Below are 19847 nucleotides of genomic sequence, written 5' to 3'. Positions count from 1 at the left end.
GTATTTTAACCCACTGTTTATATATAAGCCCCATTTATATATATAAGCCACATATATATCTGCAGGAAGGCATGGCAACCCACTCCAGTATTCCTGCCTGGAGAATCCTCATGGACAGAGGAGCCCAGCGGGCTACTGTCCTTGGGGTTGCAGAGAGTCAGACACAACTAAGCAACTAAGCATACACACATACATAAACTATACATAAACCACTGTTTTAATATTTTATTATAAACCTGAATGGCCAAGCTATGCATATAATGATATCACCCAGCTAAACTGTTAGGTAGACTTTTATAATTAAGTCATGAAAACATGGAAAATATTTATATGTTAAATTTAAAAAGATACAAATCACATGTTCTCTGTGATTACAGCTATGTGATTTTAAAAAACTAGAAGAAAGCAAACCAAATTGCTAATGCTCATTGCATTCAGATGATGGAATTATGGACCCTATCCATAGGTTTTCTTCTTCTAGATTTCATAATTTTTAATATTGGGATAGCTAAAAAGTTCATTCAGGTTTTTCCATGGCCAACTCAATGTTTAACATCCTTTATACTTATAATGGAAAATATATATTTAAAATAAACTATACTATTTGATTGGCATGCTAACAGTCACAACTCTGTGGTACTGGCCTAAGTTAAACTTTTCAGAAGAAATTAAAATATTGTATCTAGAAATGGCCTAGGTAATATTCCAAACTCCCCACTTAGGCATTTTTTAAAATTTCCACATGAGTGTAGAAAGACAAATTAGAAGAAGGACAGAATGAATGGGAATACTTTAAGAAACTGTGTCATCAAATCTTTAGGACATAATGTCACTAAATCAAGAAATAACTAGATGAGATGACATGAAATCATTTATACAAACAAGTAGCATCACTCCAAAGCTCTGGAGGGGCAGAGGAAATTGAATCCTCCTAGGAAGACATGACTCAGTCTTCTCCAGTGACATCTGAGAAAATGCTCCAAAGTTCTTTCATGAAAAATAAAACTTTGCAAAGTCTAAAAAGTTCCTGTTGAAAAGGGCTATGGACTCTCGTGCACCTTAGTTCAAATCCAAACTCAAGTTCTTCATCTATAAAATGGAGCTAATATTGCCTGCAGTATTAGATCCTGATCAGAATTAAATGTTATGGGAAAAGTCCCTAAAATAAGACAAAAAAATATTATTTCCTTAGTTCTATCTTCCCTCTTCCCTTAGTGTTTCTCAAAATGTAGAATACCACCATTACATCAGAATCCTCGGATGTCTGCCACTAAGGCTGACTCCACAATTTCCCTAATTCTGCATTTTGATCAAATAAATGATCATTAAACACTCTATAAAGTTTAAAGACCATTAAAATTCAACTATATTAATATATTTAACTACCTGGTCTACTTCAGACTTGGAAAATAATTTAAAATTATATTTATTTTATAAACTTGAAGCTGGCCCTCAAGGCTAGGAAAGGATCTCAGCATCTCTGTTTTAAGTTAAAAACTCAGATTTTTTGACCCATTCTTCTGAGTGTATTTTTTCACGCATTAGGCATTTTCCTTCATTTCTAAAGCCTCCCCAGTTTCTTCACATGTCCCTTTGTTGTTGTTGCTGTTGTTCAGTTGCCACGTTGTGTTTAACTCTTCACAACCCCATGGACTGCAGCACACCAGGCTTCCCTGTCCCTCACCATCTCCTGGAGTTTACCCAAATTCATGTCCATCACATGTTCCTTTAGGGATAAATAAAACTAGACTCTGTGTGGCTCAAAAAGAAAAGAGGACTAAGTGGTCACAAATTAACTTAAACTTATTTAAAATTAATAAGATAAAGACAGTCAGGTAAAATTGATAATTCAACTATTTTAAGGTAGCCAGTAAGAATAGCACCTTTTACTTCCAACCATAAGCATTACCTTATGCACAAATCAACCCTACACAGGTTTCAATATCTAAATTTAATTTTTAATTAGATTTTAATTTCTAATCTGGGTATGCAATTCAAAATAACAACCAATAAAGAAACACTCAGTATTGCTGGAAATAATTTGCACAACTTTATAACAAACAATAGCAATCTTGACATAAAAGTCAATTCTTAAAACCCTCAAACTTCAGAACACAAAAATAAAGCTGCCTTTCAGTTCCAAAAGTGGTTATTTTAGAATAAGTATTCATCCTTAGCTGAATCAAGTAAGTAACAATCACCCAACCCAATGCAAATATCAATTTTATATACACGGCTTTCATCTTTCCCTTTTGCTTCCTTTCCAGATTAGAAAGTAGGACACTGTAAATATTCTCATTAGAAAGTTCTGACCAAGGATACTGGCCTTTTCAAGTAATTCAGAAAAAAACTGGATCATCAAAAGAAACTCTTGAGACACAGCTGTCTTCAGTGTGTTACAGGAGCCACTGACTGCAAGCCTTGGGTTAAATTAACCTCCTCTAGGTGGGAGGGGGGTTCGGGAAGGGGAACTCACGTACACCTGGGGCGGATTCATGTCAATGTATGGCAAAACCAACCAATATAATATTGTAAAATAATTAGCCTCCAATAAAAATTAAAAAAAAAAAATTCACCTCCTCTGAAGATGGACCAATTACGCTATTCATGCAAATATGCTCCTTTACCAGATAAACTACAAACACTCCACTGCCAACCAAACTTGCCCCTTCCACTTAGGTCAGAACATTTTTCACACTTTATAGCACAGTAACATCCCCTGCCAAGAGAAGCTAGTTCAGACACACTCATTAGTATCTTTGGTTACAAGGGCAGTATAGTGTGTATATGCTGTTAATAATGGTTCACCCGTGGCTAAGTCAAGATAGGAAAAAAATCCTTTAGGTAGATATAAGTGTAATCTGCATTTTCTAAGCTCCTTACAATGATTATATAAAGTCCAACTCCTTTCTAAATTTTAAATTATATAGAAGCCATCTCTCCATAGGGCCACCTATGTAAAAAAGTTTATCTTTTTGTAGTGCAGGTGAGAAAGAAGGTCACTGGAAGTGATTCCTCCAGTTCCCTCTGGCAGGCTAGGTCTCCAAGGGGCATACAAAGGACAAGAACATGTCCACTTGGTTCTTCACAATAACTTCATCTGGATGCAACTTGTGGGGTAGATAATGGGCCAGGGTCATCTCCCAGGCATCAACAAGATATACGCCAACCCCTGAGAACATCTTCCGAAGGATGGTGTCCAGCTGAAAGTTATACCAGTCGCTGTTGAAAAGGCTAATCTCAGGTCCCAGCTCTTGGACATTGGCTGTCCGGATGACTACCACAGTCTTAGGGCTCCGGTCCAGGAGCTGGACCACAGCCCGCCGGATGTTCCTGAGCCGCCGGATATACACTTCCAAGGGGAAGGTGCTGAAATGAGACCACACGGCTATGGCGACCACTGTATTCTTCCCTCCCACGATGCCATTCAGCTCATTGGCCACATAACGCAGGTCACTGCTAAAGACGGTCGTGAAGCGGATGGGTGGACCATGGCAGCGATATTTGAGCAGGATGTTGTGCTTCTGGTCCACTGCCAGGAATGGACCCACATTCTTGGGGCTACCCAAGTTAAACTCCACTAAATCTGAAACAAGGAAAAGTCAGACTCATAAGAATGGTTAAACAAAAATTTTATTATTCTTTAGTTAATGGCTTCAAAGAACAATTTTTTAAAATAAAAGTAAAACGACAGAGAATGAGATGGCTGGATGGCATCACTGACTCGATGGACATGAGTTTGAGTGAACTCCGGGAGTTGGTGATGGACAGGGAGGCCTGGCGTGCTGTGATTCACGAGGTCGCAAAGAGTCGGACACGACTGAGCGACTGAACTGAACTGAACTGAAAACAACGATGGGGCAAGAGATGGGAGGGGACATATGTATATGGCTCATTCATGTTGATGTTTGGCAGAAACCAACAGCATTCTATAAAGCAATTATCCTTCAATTAAAAAAGAATTTTTTTAAAAGTAAAACAACAAAAGGTACAAATGTAAACACTTATTTCACTTCACCTTGGCGCCCCCCGCCACCTTCAGCTTCAATGAACCTTTATTCTAACATATTTATTAAGTCACTCCATAAGCATGAAATTACAATATCATCAGCAATAGATTCTATACCTGAGAAGCAAAATAACCTGTTTACCTCTAACTGTTAGGCCAAGGAATCTTCCTGTTTGCATTGACTGACTGTTGAATATCTGAACATCAATTTGACATTTACACATTATTGTTCTAACAGATAAATATTTCTTCCAGGTCAAGAACTATAACTTCGGCTTTTTAACAAACACATAACAGTAACCAAATATCTCTTTTTATAATAAGCAAGAAAAGAAGCAACCTTGGTTCTTCTGACTTTCAATTTCACCCTATGCATGGAAACCTGTTAATGTCTTAGAAAACTCTGTGTTGTAACAAAGACAGCAGCACAAGTTAGAATTCCCTTCACTCCCTCCCCTTTATCTAAGTTGGGTTTCCAAGTCCAGCTCCTCTGATGATTCCAGGAATTAGTGATGATGCTCCCTTATTACCCCTAAAAAAAGCTGTATAATTCACAGCTGAACATTGACCCCATGAGGAAAGAGGATTTGTCTCATATCCCTAAAGAGTCCTACAAGGGCTACCCAACTGAACTAACATTGCCTAAGCATCGTCTATTCTGTGCCAGCACTAATGTGTTATAAGCCAGCAAGGCAGGACTACCCTGGTGGTCTAGTGGTTAAGATTCCACCCTTCCACCGAAGGAGACAGGAGTTCTATCCCTGGTGGCGGAACTAAGATCCCACATGTTGCATGGCATGGCCAAAAAGAAAAAAAAGTAAATAATAAATTAGTTTCCTAGCTTAAGAAAAAAAGTCAGCAATGCTCAGATGGGTAAGTCACAGTCCTTGCCCTCAAGGAATTTACAGTCAATTCTGAAGTAACATCAAACTATAATTGTCCCATAGTATTTACTGTTAAGGGTTAAAGTTAAGGTTTCACTTTTTTTCCATGAGGTCCCACCCAGGCTCTTCTTCTAGATTCTCATACCTAATTCTCACTGTCATTACTACTTAGCATTTGGCCCCAATTAAACTGCATAAAAGCTCAATTTACCATTCTTTCTTCGGATTAAGATCAAACACTGACACAAGGCTTTATCAGGCAAAAATCTGTCTGCAAAGGCTACGGTGGAAAATGATCAAGACACTCAATGTGATCACTGCTATTAAAGGGAATACTGAGCTCATTAGAAAGTAAGAACCAAGCAAATACCGACTGCTGGAAGGCCCTGCCTGGTCAGCACCAAACTGTGCCTAGCATCAAGCCATACAAATGGTTTCCCTTCTCCTGCTTAACTTGTCTTTTATCAACTAGAACTCTGCTATGTCTGTTTCAATTTTTTTTTAAAAAAAAAAGCAAATCAAAATAATAATTTTCTACTTTTGGGGGTCATATCTACTTCCTCCTTTCCTTCAAATGAAACTTGAAACTAAGTTGATATAATAACAGAAAAGAAAAATGAAAAACACCACACACAACCACTCACAACTGGGGAATTTTGTTTTGTGAAAAGTCCTGTCCATAAATAGCCATCAAAAATAGTTCTCACAAAATGGTACAGATGAATTTATTTGCAAAGGAAACAGAAAACAGATGTTAGAGAACAAGCTTACAGATATTAAGGAGGGATGGGGGAGTGGAATGAACCGGGAAACTGGGATTGACATACATATACTACCTGTGTAAAATAGATAATTAGTGATAATAGATAATAAAACAGATAGCAAATTTAATAGATAATAAAATAGATAGCAAATTTAATAGATAATAAAATAGCAAATTTAATAGATAATAAAATAGATAACTACTGTATAACACAGGGAATTCTGCTCAGTGCTCTGTGGTAACCTAAATGGGAAGGAAATCTAAAAAATGAGGGGATATGTATACATGCATAGCTGATTCACTTTGTTGTATAGTAGAAACTAACACAACATTGCAAATCAACTATATTCTAATAAAAATTAATTTTAAATGAAAAAAAAAAAACACAACAGTTCCCACAAAGCTGTTCGTCAGCTCTGTAAATTCTAAGCAGGGTTTTCAGTCCTGCTGCCCTGGATCCACCCCTCCTTGCTCTATCCACACCCTTTCTGGGAAGAGGAAAAGGCCTCCTGAGAATAAGGGACGGCCCTCCAATGAGCAGGGTTTTATTCCAAGTCTGAAGAGCTGCCCAGAACCCAGCCGTGAGACCAGGAAGCTAAGAAGGCTGAACTGGCCAGACTCCCTTGGTGAGAGGCAGCTCATCTCAGAGTCACACAGTGGACAGCCCAATGGGTGACACAGGGACACTCTTGCCTGGATGCAGTAAACTGGACTACAGTCTGTCTGCCTCCTTCCACTTAAATCTATTATAGACTTGGAGGAGGACCAAACAGAACCAGAAGAGAAACAACTGGAAATGTTCACTTCCATTTCACAGACTAGAATGTCAGAAGGGAAGACACCTGTGAGGTGAGTGTCCCGAGCCTCACTGCACACTTGGAGAAACGAAGCCCTGGGAAGCAGACGACTCGTCCAGGGCCACCCGGCTTGTCAGTGGTGTGAACTGCAACAGGCAGCCAGAGCTTTCATTGATGCACGCCAGCCCCACCACTGGTCAGAAACTATCACTCATCTCTCCAGCATTAGGACCCGCCTTTAGTCCTTCAGAGAAGTCAGTTTTCCCTCACCTGATGCCTTTCTGCAGGTAACGGACTGGGTCTGCTTATTTCATAGCTGGATCTTGTATGTATGGGAGTTATGAAACAAAAAGCAAAGTACCAACCTGGAACAAATGTAGTGAGGTATTCAAACCACTGTCTGATTGTCGAGTCACCAAAGAAATACACCACTTTTCTCTGTAAGCATTCTGTAATGTTGTCAGGGTCATTAAACTGGCGCATCTTAAACCTCCTGGGCCTCCACTGATCTTTGTAATAATAACCAGAAGGATAAGTTCCTAAGCCTTGAGATAGTTCTAGGCTGTTGGTTTCTGAAAGAGAAAAAAAAAAAAGATATTCTGAAATTCTCTTCCAACAAGTCATACATAAAAAATGTTTCAAATTAAAACACAATTATGCTCCTATGTTTGTTAGCCTGCTGGCTATGGGTGACATTTCCAGCTGTCACATCTCAAAGAAATCCCAGACTTTCCCTCTCCTACAAAAAGTTCTCCTTTGCACAAAAATAGGAAGATCTAAAATGGGTGTGAGGATGTTTGTGGACAGAAGGGGAAAGGCGACATTGAGCATTCCCTCTGATGAAGCATGTTTTTCTCAAAATAAAAGCAGGCAAAAACCAAGGAAATGTGTAGATCTAAGCACTGTCTGGGGTTATGGCTCACCCAAATGCCTGTGAGGCAAGTAACAACTTAAATTCATATTTTACATATGCATGGCAGTATTAGTCCTTACTGCTTCTCAGCTCATTCAAAAGTTTCAATCAATGGGTCCCACAATCAAATATTAACTCAGAAAACCAGCACTGAACACAGAAAACAAACCAATGATACAAGGTCTAAAGAATTTCTCTCCAGAACACAAAAGGTTAAAAAGTCCTTATACACAATGAATAATATTAAAATTGCATCAGGGACTTCTCTGGGGGTCCTGTGGCTAAGACTCCGTGCTCCCAATGCAGGGGCCTGGGGTTCCATCCCTGGTCGGCGAACTAGATCTAGATCTCACATGCCTCAACTAAGATCCAGTGTGGCCAAATTAAAAAAAAAAAAAATTGCATCAGCAGTGTGTACTCACGGTTGGAGCCTAGTTACACATAATCACACAGGCACCAGGACACCTTTCACAGTGACAGTCAACACCCTTCTTACCAAACACCTCCCTCAGAAAACGCCACTGCTTCAACAAGGATGCCTAATATTTCCTGCAAGTTTACTCTGCACCAGACACTGTTCTGAGCAATTAAATGTCTTATCTCATCGGACGATCACGATAACCCTTCAGTTCAGTTCAGTTCAGTCGCTCAGTCGTGTCCGACTCTTTGTGACCACATGAATCACAGCACGCCAGGCCTCCCTGTCCATCACCAACTCCCAGAGTTCATTCAAACTCATGTCCATCAAGTCGGTGATGCCATCCAGCCATCTCATTCTCTGTCATCCCCTTCTCCTCCCTCCCCCAATCCCTCCCAGCATCAGACTCTTTTCCAGTGAGTCAACTCGTCGCATGAGGTGGCCAAAGTATTGCAGCTTCAGCTTTAGCATCAGTCCTTCCAAGGACTGATCTCCTTCAGAATGGACTGGTTGGATCTCCTTGCAGTCCAAGGGACTCTCAAGAGTCTTCTCCAGCACCACAGTTCAAAAGCATCAATTCTTCGGCAATCAACTTTCTTCACAGTCCAACTCTCACATCCATACATGACCACGGGAAAAACCATAGCTCTGACTAGACGGACCTTGGTTGGCAAAGTAATGTCTCTGTTTTTTAATATGCTATCTAGGTTGGTTGTAACTTTCCTTCCAAGGAGTAAGTGTCTTTTAATTTCATGGCTGCAATCAGCATCTGCAGTGACTTTGGAGCCCAAAAAAATAAAGTCTGACACTGTTTCCACTGTTTCCCCATTATTTCCCATGAAGTGATGGGACCAGATGCCATGATCTTTGTTTTCTGAATGTTGAGCTTCAAGCCAAACTTTTCACTCTCCTCTTTCACCCTCATCAAGAGGCCTTTGAGTTCCTCTTCACTTTCTGCCATAAGGGTGGTGTCCTCTGCATATCTGAGGTTATTGATATTTCTCCCGGCAATCTTGATTCCAGCTTGTGCTTCCTCCAGCCCAGCGTTCCTCATGATGTACTCTGCACATAAGTTAAATAAGCAGGGTGACAATATACAACCTTGACATACTCCTTTTCCTATTTGGAACCAGTCTGTTGTTCCATGTCCAGTTCTAACTGTTGCTTCCTGACCTGCATACAGGTTTCTCAAGAGGCAGGTCAGGTGGTCTGGGATTCCCATCTCTTTCAGAATGTTCCACAGTTTATTGGGATCCACACAGTCAAAGGCTTTGGCATAGTCAATGAAGCAGAAATAGATGTTTTTCTGGAACTCTCTTGCTTTCTCCATGATCCAGCGGATGTTGGCAATTTGATCTCTGGTTCCTCTGCCTTTTCTAAAACCTGCTTGAACATCTGGAAGTTCACGGTTCACATATTGCTGAAGGCTGGCTTGGAGAATTTTGAGCATGACTTTACTAGCAAAATAGGTCCTACCTTTCAAAGCAGTTAAGTAACTTGAGCTCCAGAGCCAGGAAGTAGCAAAATTAGGATCTAATCCAGGCAGGTGAGCCCCCACGCCCATGCTCTTAACCACTGTGCTGCATCACTTCCCAAAACAAGATGTCTGTGGATACCGGCCATTTTCTTTTAGACTTTTTTCTGGAAAGTGTACATTTATTCATGTCTAACACTAATTTTCCACAAACCACCAATCACTTTCTATCACTCCCTTACACACCCCAAGGTTCAAATCTTGATCATAATCCAGCAATTCTATAGTCTCGCCTGTTTAAGCACAATTCAAAATTCAAGTGTTCATATGATTTAGAAATTGAAATTTAAGTAAGTCTCCTACATGTGACTATTTTCAGCTTCTTTGATATTTTTATTAAAAAAAAAATCTACCTCAAAAAAAAATTCTACCTCCATCCAATGCCTATCTGCTTGCTCCACTTCATTTTTTATTTTACTTATTTATTTATGGCAGTACTGGGTCTTTGCTGCAGAAGGAGCTTTTCTCCAGTTGTGGCTCTTGGACTCTAGAGCACAGGCTCCATAGCTCTGGGGCACACAGGCTCAGCTGCCCCTGTGGCGTGTGGGATCTTCCCACAACAGGGATTGAACCCATGTCTCCTGCACTGGTGGCAGGCTCTTTCATAGTAAGCCACCAGGGAGGTCCCTTCTTTGACTTCTTGATATTATCTATATTACTCAAAGTTATTTTGGTTTTATTCCCTTCAAAGAAGATGCCCCATTTGACAAGGGGTGCATATTTAATCCTTTTTCTTAAGCATCTGCAAATTCTGTGCAGGTTCAAGGTCTAAATTGAAAAGCAAACAGCATTGTAAATGCTTTTTTGGCAAATGTGATTATCAAAGAAAACTGGGGGGGGGTAGGGTAAACATTTGTTTGGCTTATTCAAAAGCAATTTCTCAACATGCTACTAAATGAGGGATTACCAAGTCATCTCATCTTGCCCAGAGTTCCTTATTGTATCAACACATCAAGGCTGCACAGGCCAGAGAACACATCTGGGACCCAAAGAAAATATCTACTGGAATGGGAATCAAAAGTGATTTTAAGGTCACAATTTTTGCCAGGTTAAGTTAGTACACTCAGCTATTCTGTGTCAAGTAAGTTACAAAAAAACATGTATATCACACGGGAAACAATTACCATTTCCATTCAAATGTTAATTATATTTACTATCAGAGTTAAGTCAAGCAAAGCAAATCAATTACTGAACCTCACATTAATTCTTTAAATATGCAGCACCAGATAACAAAAGGTATTTTTAAAGAGAAATATGTGTACCTACACTGCCCTCTTATGGTCAACTGGGACAAAAACATTTCCCGACTAACGATTTCAAGCAGTCTGAACTGTTTAAAAAGTCAGCATTTCTGGGAGCTCAGAAAGAATTTTCACGTAAGGGGTTCTGTATAAATGGAATAAAAATAATTTAAAAACATAACCAAGTCATTACTCAACTTTATGTTTATCTTCAACACTGATGGTGAAGGAAATTTATACGGAGGTGGTTTTAAGAGCAGACATAAAGATCTTTATGCAAAATCAGAAATGATAGTTTTGATTATTTGCAAGTAAGGTCCCTACTTCTCTAAAATGTCTTGGCTTCTCTTTAAAAGCCCATAGCTTAAATTTTCCTCCAAAGAGCATCATTTCGTATCATTCATTAGCCATAATAAGGGCTATTTGGGCCACGAATGGGACTAAATGAGAAAAACGGGCAGAGATAAACTTCCCTAAACCATTTAGAAAGAGCAGTATGAGACGGACAGTGTGTGAAATAAGGGTAGGGACGTGTATGGACAAACACAGGTCCTTTTATTTTTCTGGCAGGGAATCAGAACTAAGGAGGGGAAAGAAGGACAAGACCAAGAAGAAATGGAGGCAATCAATTCCCTATCTAGGAAGCTGAGCACAGGAGTGCCACCTCCAGGAGGTAAGGAGTGTGCCGAGCTGTCCGGCCACACCCCGTCCAGTGTTGGGAACGCGAGGAGTGCCTAGCTCCTTAGAGATTACAATGATTTGAGTTTTTACTGAACCTTGAATTCCCCCTACAAAACTTTGAGAATTTCATTTTTCTTTCTTTTCCCTAAAAGCTAAGTATCTTACACAGGAATGCTAAAAATGCTACTTGAGGTAGAAATACCTGTAGATTCAGAGAATGTTGAAAGGGACCTCAGAGAATGCTGGTCCAAATATCTCTTAAAGGTAAAGAAAGCAAGTCAGAGTGACTTACCCAAGGTTTCTTAGGGAATTGAGGAGATGGGAGATGGCAGAGGTGGCACAATTTATAGAGACCTACATTTCGTTACTGAAACGGTGGTAGGAGTGGGCTTTCTTTCCCCAAATGATACCAGGTTTGCTAGGTGTTATGTCTTGCCTGGGAAATCCCATGGACAGAGGAGCCTGGCAGGATAGAGTTCATGGGATTGCAGAAGAGTCAGACACAACGTTGAGACTAAACAACAACAATGTACAGGATACCAATCCTTTGATTTCCTAAGTTAACTGGACCTGGACCTTGGTTTCAGTTCAGTTCAGTCACTCAGTCATGTCCGACTCTTTGTGACCCCATGGACTGCAGCATGCCAGGTTTCCCTGTCCTTCACCAACTCCTGGAGCTTGTTCAAACTCACATCTATCAAGTCAGTGATGCCATCCAACCATCTCATCCTCTGTCATCCCCTTCTCCTGCCTTCAATCTTTTCAAATGAGTCAGTTCTTCACATTAGGTGGCCAAAGTATTGGAGCTTCAGCATCAGTCCTTCCAATGAATATTCAGGACCGATTTCCTTTAGGATGGACTGGTTGGATCTCCCTGCAGTCCAAGGGACTCTCAAGAGTCTTCTCCAACACCACGGTTCAAAAGTATCAATTCTTCAGCGCTCAGCTTTCTTTATGGTCCAACTCTCACATCCACACATGACTACTGGAAAAACCATAGCTTTGACTAGACAGACCTTTGCTGGCAAAGTAGCATCTCTGCTTTTTAATATGCTGTCTAGGTTGGCCATAGCTTTTCTCCAGAGGAGCAAGCAGAGCATCTTTTAATTTCATGGCTGCAGTCACCATTGGCAGTGAATTTGAGCCCAAGAAAATAAAGTCTGTCACCGTTCCCATTGTTTCCCCATCTATTTGCCATGAAGTGACAGGACTGGATGCCATGAACTTCACTTTCTGAATGTTGAGGTTTAAGCCAGATTTTTCACTCTCTTCTTTCACTTTCAAGAGGCTCTTTGGCTCCTCTTCGCTTTCTGCCATAAGGGTGGTGTCATCTGCATATCTGAGGACCTTGGTTTACTGGGTTGTTGTGAAAATTCAATACTATGATGTGCAAAAGTGCATTTTTCACTGTGAGGGGCTATACTACAGTGCTAGAAATATGCTGGACATTCTATAAACACTCTGTATCTTGATCTAGGTAGTAGCTGATTAATTCATTTTCTATTGCTATGCAAGAAATCAACACAAACTTAATGGCTTAAAAACAAGGGGCAGACTTCCCTGGTGGTACAGTGGATAAGAATCCTGCCAGTGCAGGTTCTATGGGGAAGATCCCACATGGCATGGAACAACTAAGCCGATATGTCACAACTACTGAGCCTGCACGCCTACAGCCAGTGCTCTGCAACCAGAGAAGCTACCAGTGAGACGCCCAAGCACTGCAACACAGAGAAGCCCCAGCTCACAACTAGAGAAAGCCCGTGCACAGCAACGCAGACCCAGCACCGCCGAAAATAAGTAAGTAAAAATTTAATAACCACATTTTACAACAAGGATTATTTATTTTCCCACAGTTCTGCAGGTCAGGAGTCTGGGGTGTGGTATGGCGGGGTTCTCTGCTCAGGATCTCACAGGTGGAAATCAGGATGTCAGCAGGGCTGTGCTCCTTTCTGAAGGCTCTGGAGAAGAATCTGCTACCAAGTTCATTCAAATTATTAGCTAAATTCAGTTGTTTTTGGTTGTCAGACTGAGTTTCTCATTTCCTTGCTGGTTCTCAACCAGGGAATGACCTTCAGTTCCCAGAAGCTGCCTACAGTCCTGGCCCAGTGGCCTCCTTCATCTTTAAAACCATCAATGAAGAATCTCCGTCACCTGAAATCCTTCTCACACTTTCAATCTCTTTCTTCTTGAAGAACCAGGTCACTGTTAAGGACCTATATGGTCAGATCAACCCAGGATAATCTCTCTCTCTCTCTCTTTTTTTTAAGTCAACTTTGTCATACAATTGAAGGGCATGGATCACTGGGAGTCACCCTACAGAGATATGTACAGACGTCAAACTCCATTGTGCTATATGCCTCATATCTGTGTGCTCTATTGCCTATGAGACAAATTTCAATAGAGAAAAACAGTAGAAAGCTATAAAAATGTTGATATTTATTTTATTGCTATTAGATCTAGTTATGTACTAAACTTTCACTAAGCTCCCCCCAACACATAAGCTCTAGTTCAGTTGTTGATGAGATTAGAAGCCATCAAAGTGCCTGAGATGTTAGGTTAGTGGTCTGAGGACCACAATGCTGGTGCTTATAAAAATCCAGCAATAATTCTGACCCTGGGAAAGCCCATCAGAAATCAGATGCTTGGCTTTAATAAGGTAGTCTAGTCTAACTGAAAGTTATGTTTCTGTGCTGGAATCATGTCCGTGCAGGGGGTGGCACTGGCAATCTCAAGCAATTCACGAGACTGCTTGAGGAGGAAAATCAATTAACTAAGGAATTGTTAATCCCATACCTAGATAAGGAAATTCCCTGGCAGTCCAGTGGTTAGGATGCTTTCACTCTGTAACCAGGGTTTGAACTCTGATGCAAGAACTAAGATTCTGCATGCAGTGCAGCAAGACCAAAAGAGGAAAAAAAAAAAAAATCCCAAAAGCCTGGTAGCACAGTCAAAATAATAATAATAAATAAATATCAACATGTCACAGGGAAAATAAAACCTTCAAAGTACACAATTCATAGGTGGAAATAATAAAAGTGCAAAGACTGTGAGCCCTTCCATGGTCTAGGCAAAGAAAATACAAAATAGGCCTGAAATATGTTATGGTGCCTTCAGAAAGTTAGGAAGCGCTCAAAGAAAATGAAATAATTAATGAAAAGAATGAAAGAATCAAAAGGGCACAGAGCCAAGCTAAAAAAGTTACCAATTACCAAAACTGGAACAATCTGAACAACAAATGAATTGGATTGTAACTCAAAGAAGTAGTTGAAATAGTCATGAGCCTATACTGATGAAATTAATAAATGATAAAGAAGGGACAACTCTTCCTTACAAAAAAATTTCAATTAATAAATGTCTTAAGAATGACAGATAGAGCAGGTCATCATTAGAACACCACAGAAGTAACTGCCACAGGGAAGATCGGGTGATGAATGCTAAAGTTAGTAGATGAAAGTTTAAACAAAAACAGAATGTTTTACATAGTTTCTGTATTATTAATTTCCTGTGGCTGCTTTAACAAATTACCACAAATTCAGTAGCTGAGAACAACACTAATTTATTCTCTTACAGATCTGACAGCCAGAACTCCAAATTCAGTATCAGCGGGCCAAAACTAAGCTGTGGGCAGAGCCACATTCTCTCTGGAAGCTCTAGGGAAGAATCTGTTTCCTTGCCTTTTCTGGAGCTGCATTCTGTGAATCATGGTCCCTTTCTCCATTACTAAAGCCAAGGTCATGACATCTTCAAATCTCTCTGCTTCCATCTTCACATGGCCTTCTGTCTTCTGTAGGAAGCCTTCCTCTGCCTCCCTCTTAAAATGACACTTGCGACTGCATTTAGGGCCCACTCTGAGAAGGCAATGGCACCCCACTCCAGTACTCTTGCCTGGAGAATCCCATGGATGGAGGAGCCTGGTAGGCTGCAGTCCATGAGGTTGCTAAGAGTCGGACATGACTGAGTGACTTCACTTTCACTTTTCACTTTCATGCATTGGAGAAGGAAATGGCAACCCACTCCAGTGTTCTTGCCTGGAGAATCCCAGAGACAGAGGAGCCTGGTGGGCTGCCGTCTATGGGGTTGCACAGAGTCGGACACGACTGAAGTGACTTAGCAGCAGCAGCAGATAATCCAGATACTCTCTCCCCAGCTCAAAAACCTTCGCTTAATCACATTGGCAAAGTTTCTTTACCCATATAAGGTAACATTCACAAATTTGGGGGATTAGGATCTGGACATTTTGAGACTCCCTTAGGCTGCAAGGAGATCAAACCAGTCAATCCCAAAGGAAATCAACCCTGAATATTCATTGGAAGGACTGATGCTGAAGCTGAAGTACCAATACTCTGGCCATCTAATGTAAAGAGTCGACTCATTGGAAAAGATCCTGATGCTGGGAAAGATTGAGGGCGGAGGAGAAGGGGATGACTGAGGAGATGAGAGGGTTGAATGGCATCACTGATTCGATGGACATGAGGTCGCAAAGAGTCAGACATGACTGAGCAACTGAACAACAACATCTTTCAGTTCAGTTCAGTTCAGTCCAGTTCAGTCGCTCAGTCGTATCCGACTCTCCGCGACCCCATGAATCACAGCACGCCAGGCCTCCCTGTCCATCACCAACTCCCGGAGTTCACTCAAACTCATGTCCGCAGAGTCGGTGATGCCATCCAGCCATCTCTAGGGGCCATTATTTAGCCTACCACAGCCTCTAAATATCTCCCAAGAATATCATGTAGATACAAAGATGAAAATAATGAGTTTACAGTGGAGAACCCTGTATACACCACTTAAACCAGGTGATCAAGGTACCATTAGCAATACATCTGGACTTCACGTACCTCCACAAAAGGATACAGCATCACTCCCATCCTATTCTCTCCAAAAATGCATAACCTCATCCCACTCATAAGAAAACATTAAACAAACTCAAGTTCAGAGAGATTCTAAGAAATATCTGACCAGTGCTTCTCTGAAGTGTCAAGGTCATGGAAGACAAGAGTCTGAGGATCTGTGACACAGGGAAGACTAAGAAAATGTACAGCCAAATGCAGCGTGGGGTCTGCACTGCATTCTGAAACCAAAAAATGGACATCTGTCGGAAAACTGATGAAATCCCAATAAAACCTAATAGTTTAGTCAGTAATGTTACACGGATGTTCCAGTCTTATTTTTGTTAAGTTTTGTGTGATTTCTTGGGCTTCCCTGGTAGCTCAGCTGGTAAAGAATTGGCCCGCAATGCGGGAGACCTGGGTTTAATCCCTGGGTCAGGAAGATCCCTTGGAGAAGGGATAGGATACCCACTCCAGTATCCTTGGGTTTCCCTGGTGGCTCAGACGTTAAAGAATCCGTCTGCAATGCGGGAGACCTGGGTTCGATCCCTGGGTCAGGAAGATCCCCTGGAAAAGGAAACGGCAACCCACTCCAGTATTCTCGCCTGGAGAATTCTCATGGACAGAGAAGCCTGGAGGGCTACAGTCCACAGGATCGCAGAGTCAGACATGACTAAGTGACTAAGCACAGCTGTGATTTCTTAAGAAGTTACTGTAAGGGGAAACTGGGTGAAGTCTATACAGGAACTTCGTACTATTTCCACAACCCTTATTTAAGTCTCAAATAAACAGAAAACAAGACATTTTAAAAAGAGGACAAAGGGAATGATGGAATTAGGGAGGAAGGCAAGGAGGGAGAGAAAAGGAATGAAACTAGTAAGATCTTTGAGTGCCCTCTGCTGGTCACTAAGCTGAACATCGATGACATTCCCCCATGCTGGACTTCTCTGTTACTACACAAAGTAATTGTCCTTCTCTTTTCTTTCCAATTGTTTACCTACTCTGAAACAGTTTTCTCAAAGCCAGGGTACCCTGCTCCTACTGATTTATGGTTTCTTTCTTCCTCTAAAAACCCATCAAAGCCTCATAGTTACTGAATCTTTCTTTTCTCTAAACAAAATTTTAGTTGCTCAGTGGTTCAGTTGTGTCAGACTCTCTGCAACCCTACAGACTGCAGCATGCCAGCCTTCCCTGTCCTTCACTATCTCCCAGTGAAGAGGAAGTGAAGTCGCTCAGTCGTGTCCGGCTCTTTGCGACCCCATGGACTGTAGCCTACCAGGCTCCTCCATCCGCGGGATTCTCCAGGCAAGAGTACTGGAGTGGGTTGCCATTTCCTTCTCCAGGGATCTTCCCAACCCAGGGATCGAACCCGGGTCTCCCGCATTGGAGGCAGATGCTTTAACCTCTGAGCCACCAGGGAAGCCACTATCTCCCAGAGGTGGCTCAAATTCATCTTCATTGAGTCAGTGATGCTATCCAATCATCTCATCCTCTATCATCCCCTTCTTCTCCTGCCTTCAACCTTTCCCAGCGTCAGGGTCTTTTCCAATGAATTGGCTCTTCACATCAGGTGGCCAAAGGATTGGAGCTTCAGTTTCATCATCAGTCCTTCCAATGAATATTCAGGGTTGATTTCCTTTAGGATTGACTGGTTTGATTTCCTTGCAGTCCAACTGATTCTCGAGTCTTCTCTAACACCACAATTCGAAAGTATCAATTCTTCAGTGTTCTTTATGGTCCAAGTTCACATCTATACATGACTACTGGAAAAACCATAGTTTTGACTATATGAACCTTTGCTGGCAAAGTGATGTCTCTGCTTTTTAATATGAAATTAAGTGTCTTTTAATTTCATGGTTGGAGTCACCATCCGCAGTGATTTCAGAGTGCAAGAAAAGAAAATCTGTCACTGCTTACACTTTTTCCCCTTATATTTGCCATGAAGTGATGGGACCAGATGCCATGATCTTAGTTTTCTGAATGTTGAGTTTTAAGCCAGCGTGTTCACTCTTTTTCACCTTCATGAAAATGCTCTTTAGTTCCTCTTTACTGTCTGTCATTAGGGCAGTACCATCTGCATATCTGATTCTGCCCACAATCTTGATTCCAGCTTGTGAATTCATCCAGCCCTGCATTTCACATGATGTACTCTGCATATAAGTTAAATAAACAGAGCAACAAGACAAAGCCTTCTATTATTCTTTTCTCAACTTTGAACCAGTCCATTGTTCCAGGTCCAGTTCGGTTGCATCTTGACCTACATACAGGTTTCTCAGGAAACAGAGAAGGTGGTCTGGTATTTCCGTCTCTAAGAATTTTCCAATTTGTTGTGATCCACACAGTCTAAGGCTTTAGCATAGTCAATCAAGCATATGTTTTTCTGGCATTCCCTTGCTTTCTCTATGATCCAAGAAATGTTGACAATTTGATCTCTAGTTCTTCTGCCTTTTCTAAATCAAGATGTACATGTGGAAGTCCTCGGTTCACGTACTGTTAGAAGCCTAGCTTGAAGGATTTTGAGCATAACCTTACTAGCAAGCAGACTGAGGGCAATTGTATGGTAGTTTGATCATTCTTTGGCATTGGCTTTCTTTGGGACTGGAATGAAAACTGAACTTTTCCAGTTCTGTGGCCACTGCTGAGTTTTTCAAATTTGCTGACATATTGAGTGCAGCATTTTAACAGCATCATCTTTTAGGATTTGAAATAGCTCAGCTGGAATTCCATCACCTCCACTAGCTCTGTCTGCAGTAATACTTCTGAAGGCCCACTTGACTTCACATTCACTTCACTAGGTGAGTGACCACACCAGTGCAGTTATCCAAGTCATTAAGATCTTTTTTGTATAGTTCTTTTGTGTATTCTTGCCATCTCTTCTTAATCTCCTCTGCTTCTGTCAGGTACTTACCATTTCTGTCCTTTATTTTGCCCATCCTTATATGGAATATTCCCTTGACCTCTCCAATTTTCTTGAAGAGATCTCTAGTTTTTCCCATTCTATTGTTTTCCTCTACTTCTTTGCACTGTTCATTTAAGAAGACCTTCCTATTTCTCCTTGTGCAAAGCCACAACCACTTCCTGGCTGAACTCTAAGACCTGTCAGGTGCAAGCAAACCATCTAAAGCTCCTCCCACTGACCATCCCACTGGACAACTGGGGATATCACAGGGTCACAGGGTACCCATCCAAGTCAGGGTACCCTGCTCCTACTGATTCATGGTTTCTTTCGTCTTCTAAAAACCCATCAAAAGCCTCAATAGTGACTGAATCTAGTGAGCTAGACAACCAGGGCTGTGGAACAGAAGGTCAGAAGTGTTGGTGAGTCAGAGCCTCCAGAAGTGACAGATGTGAGCGTGTAAGGGATACAGTGCTACTGGGGGATACCATGTTTACTGACATCTCGACTGTGGATTGAGGGCCTGGCCGATAAAAGGTAAGCAATTTCCATTCATAATGTTTCACATTTGCATCCACTAAAATTAGGAACTCACTGGGTTCAAGTAAATCGAATACAGTTCTTCATTAGGAAAAGATGGGGATTTCTTGTGGCAACCGACAGTGAACACCAGAAATACAGAGTGGCAGGGTCCTGCCTGCATCTAGACCACAAGTTTTATTTAGCCCACACAATATTTTTTTTTTAATTTTTTAACAGGATGCCAATGTTCTGAAATCTGGAGATGCACACTCAGAAATTAAGACTTCAGGTTTCTGACAGAAAAAAAAAAAATCTTTTGACCTGGCTGTGTTGGGTCCACATTGTTGCATATCAACCACG

General features: G+C 41.2%; 1 protein-coding gene across 11 annotated transcripts in view; it reads right to left on the bottom strand.

The window, feature by feature from the left end:
• Positions 1–1936: 1936 nt before the first annotated feature.
• The window catches only part of NXPE3 (neurexophilin and PC-esterase domain family member 3), a 54675-nt gene continuing 36764 nt past the window's right edge, over positions 1937–19847 (bottom strand). For all 11 annotated transcript variants that reach the window (XM_088836700.1, XM_055416772.2, XM_055416794.2 and 8 more), the window contains 2 exons: positions 6819–7025; positions 1937–3586 (listed from right to left, as the gene is read on the bottom strand). In XM_088836700.1, the coding sequence (XP_088692826.1) occupies positions 3036–3586; positions 6819–7025 (758 nt within the window). In that variant the 3' untranslated portion in view covers positions 1937–3035. The remainder of the gene's footprint in view (positions 3587–6818; positions 7026–19847) is intronic.

Source organism: Moschus berezovskii, chromosome 1 (genome assembly GCF_049115385.1).
Source record: "Moschus berezovskii isolate FMDL1 chromosome 1, NW_MosBer_1.0, whole genome shotgun sequence".
Taxonomy (NCBI): Eukaryota; Metazoa; Chordata; class Mammalia; order Artiodactyla; family Moschidae; genus Moschus; species Moschus berezovskii.
Note: the sequence above shows the minus strand (reverse complement) of the source record. Positions and strands in the feature narration are given on the sequence as shown.